At 37.3% G+C, this 14,317-nt stretch overlaps 1 protein-coding gene and 1 pseudogene across 1 annotated transcript in view; one reads left to right on the top strand and one right to left on the bottom strand.

Annotated features, from left to right (window-relative positions):
- Positions 1 to 14,317, bottom strand: part of SNX25 (sorting nexin 25) — a 131,210-nt gene that overhangs the window by 94,226 nt on the left and 22,667 nt on the right. The window contains exon 2 of the mRNA XM_030312132.1: positions 8,155 to 8,239. Coding sequence (XP_030167992.1) covers positions 8,155 to 8,239 — 85 coding nt within the window. The remainder of the gene's footprint in view (positions 1 to 8,154; positions 8,240 to 14,317) is intronic.
- Positions 9,630 to 9,727, top strand: LOC115513210 (annotated as a pseudogene).

The raw sequence follows: 14,317 nt of genomic DNA, 5'->3' as shown, positions 1-14,317 counted from the left end.
TACTCAGCACACAATGGTTCCACATTAAGGTGAACTAAACAAGTCACAGGAGTGAAAGACATGAGAAATCTGAAACAGCTTCCTTGCCCAGTGGACATCCAGCTTGTTTAAAACATTATTTATATGAAAAAATACACAAATGGCTACACGTTTAAAAATTGCCCTAGAAGGCATTATTAGGACCAAACAGACTTGGAAGTCACAAGAAGTTGTTTCTTCTGTTCAACATAAGAAGGAACTGAATAAAAAACATTAAAGCTATTCAAGATTCACATTAGATGGTGAATATTCCATCAGAGGGAACTTTAAACAAGCCAGATATCCAATGGACAAGGATGACACAAAAAAAATTACTTCCTGAGATGGTGGGCTGAATTATGTAACCACCACAGGCCCTTGTCTACAAGTCCTTTAGATCCTTCTCCTGGACATCTCAATGCCAAGCTATCAGAACATGGTAAGAGCCACCTTGACAACAAAACACTGCCAAATTTGTTCATTTGCAACTCTTTCTCCCTTACTCTTTCATTAAACAAAGTTTTCAGGCCATAGAATTTCTAACTAGTAGCAAATAAATCTACAACCAAAACATTTGGGAAATAGAAGCACTTTTCCTTTCGTTAAAATTTGCTTTCAAATTATAGAAGGAAATTAAAAGCCATTTTAAGAGACTTGAGATCTTTAAAACAAGATCTTAGTATGCTAAAGGATTTATGTGAATGGCATATTCATCTACGTAATGTCCCATTACGTTTGTTAACCACATTGTACATGCTAACTAATACAGCTCTAAAATACTCTTCCAATAATACATTTTGGTTACAAATTGATAAAAATGAGTATTGGCAAAAATCTGAACTCAGTAATAGAACACATACCTGTCACACTAACAAATCTCTATCAATCTCTATCAGTACCTCTTTAAAGCTAAGTATTATAAAAATATAACAAATATAAAAAGTATGAAACAAGGGCCCTTGCCTGGCTCAGTCAGTAAAGCCTATGTCTCTTGATCTCAGGGTCATAAGTTTGAGCCCCAAGTTGGGCAAAAAAAAAGAAAAAGTATGAAACAAAGCCATGATTCTAAGTATCTATTACATAGCTACACTCATTTACACAAGTCCATATAAGAACAAATTATTTTCAGATATGCTCTATGGGTCAATTTGAAGAGATACAGAAATTCATGATAAAATTATTTTATGGCCTTTATTAATAAATAAGCATAGGGGCGCCTGGGTAGCTCAGTTGAGCATCTGAGTCTTGATTTCGACTCACGTTATGTATGATCCCAGGGTCATGGGATCAAGTTCCAGATTGAGCTCCACGCTGAGTGTAGACCTTGTTTAAGATTCTCTCTCTCTCTCTCTCCCTTTTCCTCTGCTTACACACTCACTCTCTCAAAAAATAAATTTTTTTAAAAGAAATAAGTTTAAATAATATAACAAACCACAATGAGAAAGAACAACTTATCCTCACTGCCAAGCAAAGAGTCTTTCTTCTAAACACATAACAGTAGCCAACAAAAATTTAAGTACTATTATCAAATCTATGTTCTAGACTGCTCTCAAAGAAATAAGCAGGTAAAAAGGAATCACTGAAGATTACATAAAATGGAATAACATGATTGGAACTTTAGTTAGATTAATATAAAAGGAGGATTTAGGGTAACAAAGTAGGATAAATCTAGAAGCAAGTGTGACGTGGGGTTCGAACCCACATGAGAATATGACCTGAGCTGAAATCAAGAGTCGAGCATTTAACTGACTGAGCCACCCAGGCGCCCCTAGTTTACTGTTGTTTTTGACAACTGACAAATGCATCCATTTTACTCTCATGACCAACTTTATAGCAGCCTTTAGCTCTTCTTTTGGTAGATAATATAATGTTCAACTTCACTGAAAATCATTTTGCTTAAAACAAAGGAGAGGAAATTATAAACATTAAGAATATAGTGAAGGGGCACCTGGGTGGCTCAGTCGGTTAAGCGTCCGACTTTGGCTCAGGTCATGATCTTGCAGTTTCTGAGTTTGAGCCCCATGTCAGGCTCTGTGCTAACAGCTCAGAACCTGAAGCCTGCTTCAGATTCTGTTCTTCTCCTCTCTCTGCCCCTCCCATGCTCAGGCTCTCTGTCTCTCAATAATAAACGTTTGGGGAGCCTGGGTGGCTCAGTCAGTTAAGTGTCCAACTTCAGCTCAGGTCATGATCCTGAGGTTTCTGAGTTCAGGACCCGCATTGGGCTCTATGCTGACAGCTCAGAGCCTGGAGCCTGTTTCGGATTCTGTGTCTCCCTCTCTCTCTGCCCCTCCCCTGTTCACGCTGTGTCTGTCTCTGAAAAATGAATAAACCTTAAAAATAATAACAATAATAATAAATAAATGCTAAAAAAAAAAAGAAAAAAAATTCTTGTACCAAAGTGTAATTAACTAAACCTCTTACCCAAAGGCTTTGGATAATATTGTTCTTTTGAAATAAATCAGTGTTCAGAAAGTAGCCTGAGGATAATGTGGTTTTTGCATTTTTTGGTTTCATTCTGTTTTGGTTTTTGTCAACTAGGCCTCAGCCCTGGTCTTTTCTGTTCCATAAATATTCTGAAACAAATTGGTCCATGGTAGATAAATATGCCATGTTTAAGGACAGAGAAACTTTACAGTCTTAAAAAATTAAAGAGACACCCATGTTCACAGCAGCATATTCACTACAACAAAAAGCAGAAGCAACCCAGATGTCCACTGATGAATAGATAAAGAAAATGTGGTTACAGGAGGTGCCCGGCTGGCTCAGTCGGGACAGCAGGTGACTCCTGATCATGGGGTCATAAGTTCACATTGGGTGGACAGTTTACTGAAAAAGATGAAATCTTAAAAAAAAACTATCTGGTTATAGACATAAAACGGAGTATTCGTCAACGTTAAAACAGGAAATTCTAACACATGCTACAACACGGACTGACCTTGAGAACGTTATGTAAATATAGTAAATATGTAAAATAAAAATTTACTTAAAAAGAAGTAAATATGCTAAACACAAAAGGACAGATACTTTTTGATTTCACTTATATGTGGTACCTAAAGTCAAATTCACGGACAAAGAAAGTAGAGTGCTGATTACCACGATCTGAGGCAATGGGGGAGTGGAAATTATTGAATAGGTATAGAGTTTCAGTCTTGCAAGATGAAAAGAGTTTGAAAAACTTTACACAGAAATGAAAATGTACTTAACACTACTGACCTATACACTTTAAAATGGTTAAGTTGGTAAATTTTACATTATGAATTTTACCACAATTAAAAGAAAAAAAGAGAGTTCCAATTCCAGTCGTGGAAGAATAGCTTATATCAGACTAACCTTCCTATAGAAAACAACTGTGAACTCTAGAGAAAAAATATTAAAGAACTATTTAAAGGCACCAGAAAGCAAAGTCAGAGAAACTGAAGGGAAAATCTACCAATAGAAGGGACTAGTGCTGGTATAAGTCATGTTTATGTAACTTTCCCCTGAAGCACTCAACAGTCCTAGAGACACAAAGCAGTTCAAACTTATTTTTTTTTTTAATGTTTATTTATTTTTGAGAGAGAAAGAGAGACAGCATGTGAGCAAGGGAGGGGCAGAGACAGGGAGACACAGAATCCAAAGCAGGTTCCAGGCTCCGAGCTGTCACCACAGAGCCCAACACAGGGCTCGAACTCACAAACTGCGAAATCATGACCTGAACTAAAGTCGGACACTTGGGTGGCATTGAGCCACCGAATTGCCCCAAGGCAGTTCAAACTTAGACTGAACATCTGTTTTTTACTTTAATCTAAGATACCAGAAACAGAGTTAGGAACTGCCAAAGCAGCTGAAAATAAATGCAGGAAGCACAAACAAGGATGGAGCCACAAATTCTGGATCACAAACTCTCAAACCCATTGCTGATTATGTCCTACACATGTATGGAAGTACGACTGCAAAGAGACCAGTTCAAAGCAACAGCTGGATGGCTGAAGTAGCTGAGCACATACTTGAACTGTTGTCCACTGCAGAGCTGGAATCCTGCCCTGCTAGAGATGTGACCATGGACTTTCCACTGAAACTGTGTAGGGAACATGAACTAGAAGGGTTAAGCCTATGTCCCAGGACTGAGAAATTCACCATAGACTAAGGACAAAACCCAAAGAAACCTGCCCTAAAAATATGTGTAAAACCAAGTATCCCCAAGGTGAACAGTTAAAAAATTAAGCTGCATACTAGAACAAAAACTGACACTCTTCAAGGGACAATAACAGAAACTAGAATGTCTAGAAAGCAGCATCCACACTGTTCAAGACACAATCAAAAAGAAGACCTGAGAAGAAACATACAAACAAAAGTAACACACACTTAAGAGCAAAAATCAATCAATAGAAACCAACTCCAAGATGGCCTAGATTTTGGACTTCACACAAGGATACTTTAAAGCAGCTATATAAATATGCTCAAGGAATTACAGATAAAGATGGTCATAATAAGTGACAGATGGGGAAATCTCAGTAGAGAACCAAAGACTACACAAAAGAACCAAATAGAAATTCTAGACATGAGAAGTACAATATTTAAATAAAACAATTCACTGAATACCCTTAACGACAGACTAAAAATGTAAGAAAAACAGTCAATGAACTTGAAGACAGATGAACAAAAATTATCCTACCTAGAGAACAGAAAGAAAAAAGGATTGGTAATTTAGATGTCATCAAAATTAAAAACTTCTCCTCAAAGTCAACATTTAAAAAATAAAAGGCAATTTACAAACTGGGAGAAAGTATTCACTATATCTATATTTAACAAGAAATGTGAAACCAGAATAGATCTTTAAAAATCCTCCTAACAAATAAATTATTGTAAGTTAAATAAATTTATTTAAAAAAAGACATGAACAGACATATCACAAGTAAAGATATGGAAATGACCAAAAATCACATGAAAGGATGCTCAACATCATCAGTCGCCACAGACATGCAACGTAAGGTCACAATAAGATTCTGTTTTACATTAATCAGAATAGTTAAAATAAAATGACAACAGTAAACGTTGGTGACAATGTAAAAAACAACCAGAACAGTCATATATAATGAGAGTCGAAATAAAGACATAACCACTTTAGAATATTATTTGGCAATTTCCCACAAAGTTAAACACACAACTACCCTTGGCCCAGCAATTCTACTCCTAGGAATTTGTCCAAGGCAAATGAAAAACATATGTCCACAAAAATACTTGATTTTAACAACTTTATTCAATATGTTTCAAAAAATTAGAAACAACCCAAATGTCCAAAAAGAGAAAGGATAAATATATTGTGACACAGTCATATTAGTGTAATGGAATACTACACTCAGTAATAACAAAGAATGAACTGATATAAAAAAAAGGGTAAATCTTAAAAATACGCTAAGAAATGGGGAGGCTGGGTGGCTCAGTTGGTTAAGCATCCAACTTCGGCTCAGGTTATGATTTCACAGTTCGTGAGTTTGAGCCCCATGTCAGGCTCTCTGCTGACAGCTCAGAGTCTGGAGCCTGCTTCAGATTCTGTGTCTCCCTCTCTCTCTGCCCCTCTCCCATTTACACTCTGTTTCTCTTTCTCTCCAAAATGAATAAATGTTGAGGGGAAAAAAAACATGCTAAGAAAAGAAGCCAGGCATAAGAGACTACATCCTGTATGATTCCATACAAACTTCTTGAAGTTTAAGAATAGGCAAAACTAATCTACCATGATAGAAATTAGAACAGGGAAGTAGGTTTCATTAGAGAGGGACAAGAGGTAAACTTTCTATAATGATAGAAATGTTTAGGGCTCCTAGGGGGTTCAGGTGGTTTAGCATCCAACTCCTGATTTCGGCTCAGGTCATGATCTCACATTTCGTGAGCCCGAGCCCCATGTCAGTCCTCTGCACTGGCAGCATGAAGCCTACTTGGGAATCTCTGTCTCCCTGTCTCTGCCCCTCCTTTGCTCGCATGAACACTCTCATGCTCTCTCAAAAATAAATAAACATTAAAAAAAAATTTTTTTTAGTTTGCAAATGGTGCTGGTTACATGGTTATTCGAATTTATGAAAATTACTGTATTATATGTACACTTAAGATTTGTGCATTTCAAAGTATGTAAATTTTACTTCAATAAAAGTAATTAAGAATTATTTTTAAACCATGATATTGAGATTATGAATATTAAAAATTATTGAATTTTAAATTTGGCTTTTATTAAAGTCATCATACTTTACTAATAGAAATATTTTACTTCTGCACAGCAAAGGAAACAATCAGCAAAACTAAAAGGCAACCAATGGAATGGGAGAAGATATTTGCAAACGACATATCAGATAAAGGGTTAGTATCCAAAATCTATAAAGAACTTACCAAACTCAACACCCAGAAAACAAATAATCCAGTGAAGAAATGGGCAAAAGACATGAATAGATACTTCTCCAAAGAATACATCTAGATGGCCAACCGACACACAAAAAAATGCTCCACATCACTCATCATCAGGGAAATACAAATCAAAACCACAATGAGATGCCACCCCACACCTGTCAGAATGGCTAACATTAACAACTCAGGCAACAACAGATGTTGGCAAGGATGCGGAGAAAGAAGATCTCTTTTGCACTGCTGGTGGGTGCAGCCACTCTGGAAAACAATATGGAGGTTCATCAAAAAATTAAAAACAGAACTACCCTACGACCCAGCAATTGCACTACTAGGTATTTATCCAAGGGATACAGGTATGCTGTTTTGAAGGGGCACATGCACCCCAGTGTTTATATTAGCACTATCAACAATAGCCAAAGTATGGAAAGAGCCCAAATGTCCATCGATGGATGAACAGATAAAGAAGATGTGGTATATGTATATATACACACACACACACACACACACACACACACACACACACGCATGCACACACACGCACACACAATGGAGTATTACTCGGCAATCAAAAAGAATGAAATCTTGCCATTTGCAACTACATGGATGGAACTAGAGGCTATTATGCTAAGCAAAATTAGTCAGTCGGAGAAAGATAAATATCATGTAACTTCCATATGAGGACTGTAAGACACAGAACAGATGAACACAAGGGAAGGGAAGCAAAATAATATAAAAACAGGGAGGGGGACAAAACATAAGAGACTCTTCAATATGGAGAACAAACAGAGGGTTACTGAAGGGGTTGTGGGAGTGGGGATGGGCTAAATGGGTAAGGGGCATTAAGAAATCTACCCCTGAAATCATTGTTGCACTATCTGCTAACTTGGATGTAAATTAAAAAAGAAAAAGAAAAAGAAAAAGAAAGAAGTATTTTAAAAGTTTAGTCTCCAAAGTTCTAAAATTCTATGAATACACACAATTTCAGACTGTCTCTGTACTTACATAGCACTTATCTTCAAATTTTAATACAGTGATTTCTGTGAACTATGAAAGTAAACATACTTGCTTAAGTATGTATCACTTACTCGGTTTTCTCAACTTCATATCTAACACCATGTATTCGCTTGAAAAACTCAAGACTTTTTCTGTACTTACACGTGAAACTGAGTTTTTAGAAATCTGATTTTAAAATTATTTGAACTTTAATTTGATCAAAATATATCTTCTCAATTTCAATATTTCTAATTACACCTACTTATTTCCACATCTACATGTAACAATGAACAATATTGTGCCCTCAGCAACCAGCCTTCAACCCTCTTCGATACCACTTTGACAGGCATGTCCTTCATTCTTTCCAAAGGCCGACCGCTACCCCTTAATTTGTTTCACTGGTTTGTCAATGAATGAGCCTGAGCACACTCATCCCCAGCACACCTTCTCTAGGTTATATTGAAAGAAAATGTATTTCCTGATACCCGTTTTAGATAGCAGAGGACAGACCCTTGTTTCACATGGTGGAACTAGCTCCACGTGGCCAGTGAGCTTCATGACCTGGAAATCCTACTTAATAAATATTTAAATCCCATCCATTCAACTGAAATATGGATATATGATTCAGTCATCATAAAAACCCATGAAGAAAAATTCCTAAGGCTACACACAGACAAGAAGGATACATTTGTTAGAGATTACAATTTTCTCTTTCAAACATAATGAATTGCTTTACGTGACAATTATATACTCTCATTTAATCCTTACCTTCTTTTAGAGCTTTGTCCATATTGTGAGAAATCACTACCCTTCTAGACTGAACTGACTCATGTGAGTTTCCATATACAGGACTCTGAAATGTAAGAAAAAAGGAAGAAAAAAAAAGATACAGATTACTGAATGAATAAATCATATATAAAAATAAAACCAAAGTATAAAATACCACTTAAACAAGATATTTCGATATTAATAGATTAAGAAGTTCTTCTGGAAAAAGTAAATAAATGCTTGAGGTTAAGATATTTTTAAAAAGGAAGGAAGGATTTTCCCTACCAGATATCAAAACAACATGATGCCAGAGGAGGAATAAACAAATCAACAGATCAGCAGATGTACAAAAACAAATGCATCTACATATGAGAAGAACATAAGAAAATTTGAAATCAGTGAGGAAAACAGACTATTCAGTATACGTGCTGCCAAAGCGAGCACGAAAACAGACTATTCAATAAATGGCGCTGGGATAACTGGATATTCACGTGTGATAAAATGTTAGAGTCTTACCTCATACTTTAAACATAAATAATTCCAAATTGATAACCAACAAAGTATTTTGTTAAACTAAAAATGTATTCAAAGGGAATAAGGGAGAAGCTGTTTATAATCTTGGGATGGAGAAGGCCTCCCTAAAATAAGACACAAAATTCAAAAGTTTTAAACAAGAAAAGGAACTGACAAATACAACTACATAAACTAGACAACTCCTGTGTGACCAAAGACACTATAAAATATAAATGATAAGAGGAGACAATATCTGCAACATACATCACAAAGGACTATTATTTAATATATACAGAGCTCCTAAGAAAAATAAAAGGATGTCAAGCAATTAAAAAGGCAATCATAAAAGATAAATACCAATAAATATATGAAAAGAAATAAATACGCAACCTCCTTTTAGTTAGAGAAACACAAATTAGAGCAATGAGATCTCAAACTGCCAAAGCGGGGGAAAAGGTACCTACTCTCAAATATTGGCAAAGATACCTAGAAATACTCATTGTCATACATCATTGGGGGAAATGTCTACTTCTATGAGCTACAATTTCATTTAGCCAATTCTACTCCTAGGAATCCAACCAACGGATATTTTTGCAAATGTGCAAAAAAGTATGCAAAGAACTTCCTTGCTCTGTTGACTTTAAGGGCAAAAAATTAGAAAAAACCCATGGGGCACCTGGGTGTCTCCATCAGTTTGGTGTCCGACTTCGGCTCAGGTCATGATCTCATGGGTTCCTGGGTTTAAGCCCCGCGTCAGGTTGTGTGCTGACAGCTCAGAGCCTGGAGCCTGCTTCGGATTCTGTGTCTCCCTCTCTCTTTCCCCCCACCCTCTTGCTCTCTGTCTCTCAAAAATGAATAAATGTTAAAAAAAAAAAATTTTTTTAATAAAAAGAAAAAACCCAAGTGTCTATCAATAGTCAGAGCTAAATTATGGTACACCCATATTTGAGAATGTAATGCAGCCATTAAAAACAATGAACTGGCTTGAACAATACAGAGAAGATTAACCTGGCCCCTTTTCAAGGATGATATGCAAATTTGCAAAGCATTCCATTTAAAAAAAAAAAAGAATGAATTAGGGAAATATATACCTTCATGGAAAGTTTTCCGTGATGGGAAATGTTTGGGAATATGTACACCAAACTATTAAAAATAGTTTCTTCTAGGCAGGGGCATAAGTTTTTACTCCACTCCATTACTTCTTACTCCACATATGTCTGTGTAACAGTATGCTTTAGAATTTTTAATTGTACAAAGATACTATTTGGCACACAAAAAAAGGGGGTGGGATAATATAAAGAATTAAAATCCTACTATATGGCTAGTAAGACTATTTACAGAATAAATTGTTTTAACTGGTCACATACCAAAGTGATTGAAAACATGTTATTATGTGATTGGGCCCACTTATTGGTTTTGGAGGATAAATAGAAACTGAGGAATATTAACAAGATGTAGGATACTCCCCTGTGCATGGGAAATATTACACGTGCTTGACTAGCATTACCACATCACTACTGAGATCCAAATGGCTAATATGACTACCACACTCAACCAACAAACAAGCATGAGGAAACAACCTTGTTCTCCAGGCAGGGCCACCCCACTACAACTGCATTCAACCCCACGGCCCTGGGCCACCCAACCTGGAGTGGAGAACTTCTAGTCCTTAGCTTAGTTCCATACTATCCATGGGTAGAGTGCCAAAGTGTCATCCATTTTCTTTGTTATTAAAAACAAAAAGCCATAGTTTTAAGATTCCTTAGTTGAAATACTTTTAAAAGCCTTAAGATGAAAGTGTTTCACTCATGAAAGAAAAGAATCCCTTTATGCTACAAATTAGCGTAACATTCCACACTCCCCCAAGGAGTTACCAAAAAAAAAAAAAAAAAAACAAAAAACCTTACTCATTACCTATAGACAAAGTCATTAGTGAATAAAGTACACTCTCAACCACGTAAAACTATTTTTTAGTCTCTCAGCTTGCTATAAAATTTAATGTAAGTATATTTTGTTGTAACTTTTAAATTTAGTTTGTGAGAAAAATTGAGGAAACGAGGAATTTTAAAATTCTAGCAATTTTTTTTAAGTTTATTTTGAGAAAGTGCACGTGCACCCACACGAGGGTGGGGGGAGTCGGAAGGGTGGGGAAGGGGCAAAGAGAGAATCTGAAGCAGGCTCTGCACCGCCAGCACAGAGCCTGAAGCGGGGCTCAAACCCACGAACTGTGAGATCATGACCTGAGCCAAAACCAAGAGTCGGATGCTTAACCGACTGAGCCACCCAGGCGCCCCAAATTCTAGGCATTCCTAAAATACCAGACAGATATTTTTAAACTTACCCATTTTTTAGACAGTTGTTTTGAACTAACACTTTTAGAGTGCTATTCTAATGAGTAATTTTAATCATAATTTCTCAAGTTTTTGGGTTCCCAAATCTAGATATGGTAGTTTTAGTACATAATACTAGTTGGATGAGAAATTACAACCAAACAACACTTATTTGAGATGGTCCCAATTTGGGGTTCTTAAAATAGAAACTGCCTATCAGGGCTGGGAGAGAAGCAGTTGTGAACGTGACGGACAGACAGCACATGGATACGTAAGCATATTCTGTGCTTATTGTGTCTTTCTTCACAAATTCCTCCAAAACTTAATGTTTTCATTCTTACCTTTTACTGTTTTCTGTTTTCCTAGTTGTGGCTCTACTACTTCTTGCCATCTGTCTACAAACTTCTTTTCTCTCTCTGCTTCATACTTAGATGTAATACATATATAAACATGTCTGTCACTACTCACTGTATCTAAGTCCTTTACGCTCTTTAATCTAAAGAGCTTATGAGAGTAATGTTCTCTATGTTGGCTCTTTAAGTAAAAGCTCTATTATTTTTTCTGTGTGTTTTTCCAGTCTGGGGTTGTGGCTTTCCCCACACGCTATCCCCCAGGGTCACTGGCCCTCAAAGGAAAGAAAAAAGTTCATCATCCCTATCCCATCCCTAACAGCCTGATGGAGAATCACTAAGTAATAGGAACAGGAAGATTATTTAAAAAAAAAAAAAAAAAAAATCATGCGCTCAAAATAACTAGGAAACCATGCGTGAAAATTCCTTTTTTAAGGATTTAGTATTTACGGAGCCAGAATCTCATGTCTAAATGACTACACAGAGTATAAGTTAGTCACTACCACACATAGTCTATTGCTTTTAGATCACAAAGATGGAATTTACTAATCTTTACCCCAGGGTGGAGAAAGAAAAGGAAGGAAAAGAAAGGAGGGAAAGGGAAGAAGGGAGAGGAAGGGGAGAAAGCTAGCTAGCTGCAACAAATGCAAAATTTGAATAAATTCCTGTGGCTCAGGGCAGTTGAGCCAAAATTGTCTTCATTTTCCTTCTATTTATAGGGTTGAAAAAAGAAACTCCACATGGCAGAGACTTCCCCCAAAGACTCGTCCTTTAAGGCAAATGCTAACTTGCCCTACCCGCACTGGCACAGGCCTCATTTCTCAAGGAAAGCCCACCTCTTCCCGACAATCTCTTTCCTAAAATGCCAGTATTAGGAAAGAGGAAATAAAAATGTCTGTACTTCTCCCGCTGTAACAAAGAATAAGTGATAGAAATTTTCAGGAAGATTTCAAATCCAGAAATTAGGACTTTGAATGTCGTCCGACTACTCGGCTCTCACTAAAGTTTTTAGTATCCGTATCACACTGTTAACTCATAAAAGCTTTTGGCTAACTAGTACCACTGTCATGTAAAAAATACAGCTCATTTTTTATTTAATTAAAACAAGTGAATTCTGTCTTCATTTTAAGATTTAAAGCTAGCTGAAAACTAACTTGAAATCATTTTTAATCACTTGGTGAGTTCTCTGGAGAGAAAATGACGCCTCGACACAGAACTGCTAATTTTAAAAATGCTTTCCAAAGACAGAGCAAAACCAGAAAGCTTTTCTCTAATATATGTAACTAAATCCTCCAGCATCAAGGAGCAGATACCATATCAATAAACCCTTTGCTGAATATGTATCAGCTTTCTATTCACTCCTGAAATATCAGGTTTTAGTCTACAGCCAAAATATACTCAAACTGTCTTTGTGTCAGAGCTAAAGACACCCTCTTCTTTTTTTAAATTTTTTTTTTCAACGTTTATTTATTTTTGGGACAGAGAGAGACAGAGCATGAACGGGGGAGGGGCAGAGAGAGAGGGAGACACAGAATCAGAAACAGGCTCCAGGCTCCGAGCCATCAGCCCAAGAGCCTGACGCGGGGCTCGAACTCACGGACCGCGAGATCGTGACCTGGCTGAAGTCGGACGCTTAACCGACTGCGCCACCCAGGCGCCCCTAAAGACACCCTCTTCTGAGGAACCAACATCCAGAGAAAACCCATGCGGAGAAACCTGGGTACTCTGACATCATTAGCAACTAAACAACCAGGAACCACCTGGAATTCAGCCAAGACATGTACCTCATTGTCCATTGTTTATAAGCAGGACATTGCTTACTGTGCTGCTTCCTGTGGGAGCACAGATGGGGCCAGGACAGCCAGCCCATGACTTGGAACTGCTTTCGTGCCCATTACCTGGGCTCCTTAAATAAACAAATGTCACCCTCCTTCAGTATATGCTTATACGGTGAAAACAAAAATTTTTTTAATGTATTTTGGTCTGTTTTCAGAAGAAAAACAGTTGCACAGAGTTGAAAGACTGATGGGTGTAATTTCTTATAAGGTACTGAAACCGTGATTTATCTTAGGAAAACAAACACAAAGCCCTGATCATCACCATTAACCACATGGAGCCGTCACATGGCGGAGTCTTTCCAAGTATTCTCAGCATCTGACAAGTACTGGGATCCCGTGACTAATATTCTCATTCTCAAACTATGTTATTCTCAAAACCTTGGCTCCTTTCAAGCCAATCATATTCTGCCTCAGCCTCAGAAAATAATTACTCCAAAACCAAAGAAATCCAAGAATCACACAGAACCTTCCTCCGAAGATAAGGGACTAAGAAACTTGAAAGGCTATCTCAGGAAGATAGGAAAGGACTGAAATAATTGAAAATTCGTCTCATTTGACTAAGACACTGACAGAAGATTGTGACACGAGTAATAAACGTCATGGCCCAACACGGAAGCTGAGGAGCCACGTTACAGAGCTATGAGGGCAGCGCAGAGTAGAAAGAACACGGGCTCTCAAGTCCAACAGTGCTTTTTACTAATGGCAGATCCTTGACCCAGCCAATTCCCTCTCTAGCTTAAGACGGCTTATAATACCTCAAAGGATTAAATAACTAACATCAGGGGTCCCAAAATGAAAAAACACAGCAGGAGCCTGGTAAGGAATATAAGTGAGTTAAGGGGGTGGCCATAGCTGTACCTGCTAGATGTTCCAACTCTCTTCTGCAAAAAACGGAAATCAAAAATTTCAGATGTTGTCTACAAGTAATTCAATTTCATTCCCAACACTGTGGGCTTACGCTGTTTGGGCCAAACCACGTGCCACATTCAAACCACAGCCCTCTACTGTGTCACTGCTGGCGCACAGAACACGTTTATTAGCAGAGTGCCTGGCACCTACTAGCAAATAGAGCCATGATCACTGATAAAACTCAAAATGTTTCCAACTTTCAACACATTTGAGGCTAATCGGT

Source organism: Lynx canadensis, chromosome B1, assembly GCF_007474595.2.
Source record: "Lynx canadensis isolate LIC74 chromosome B1, mLynCan4.pri.v2, whole genome shotgun sequence".
Classification (NCBI taxonomy): Eukaryota; Metazoa; Chordata; class Mammalia; order Carnivora; family Felidae; genus Lynx; species Lynx canadensis.
Note: the sequence above shows the minus strand (reverse complement) of the source record. Positions and strands in the feature narration are given on the sequence as shown.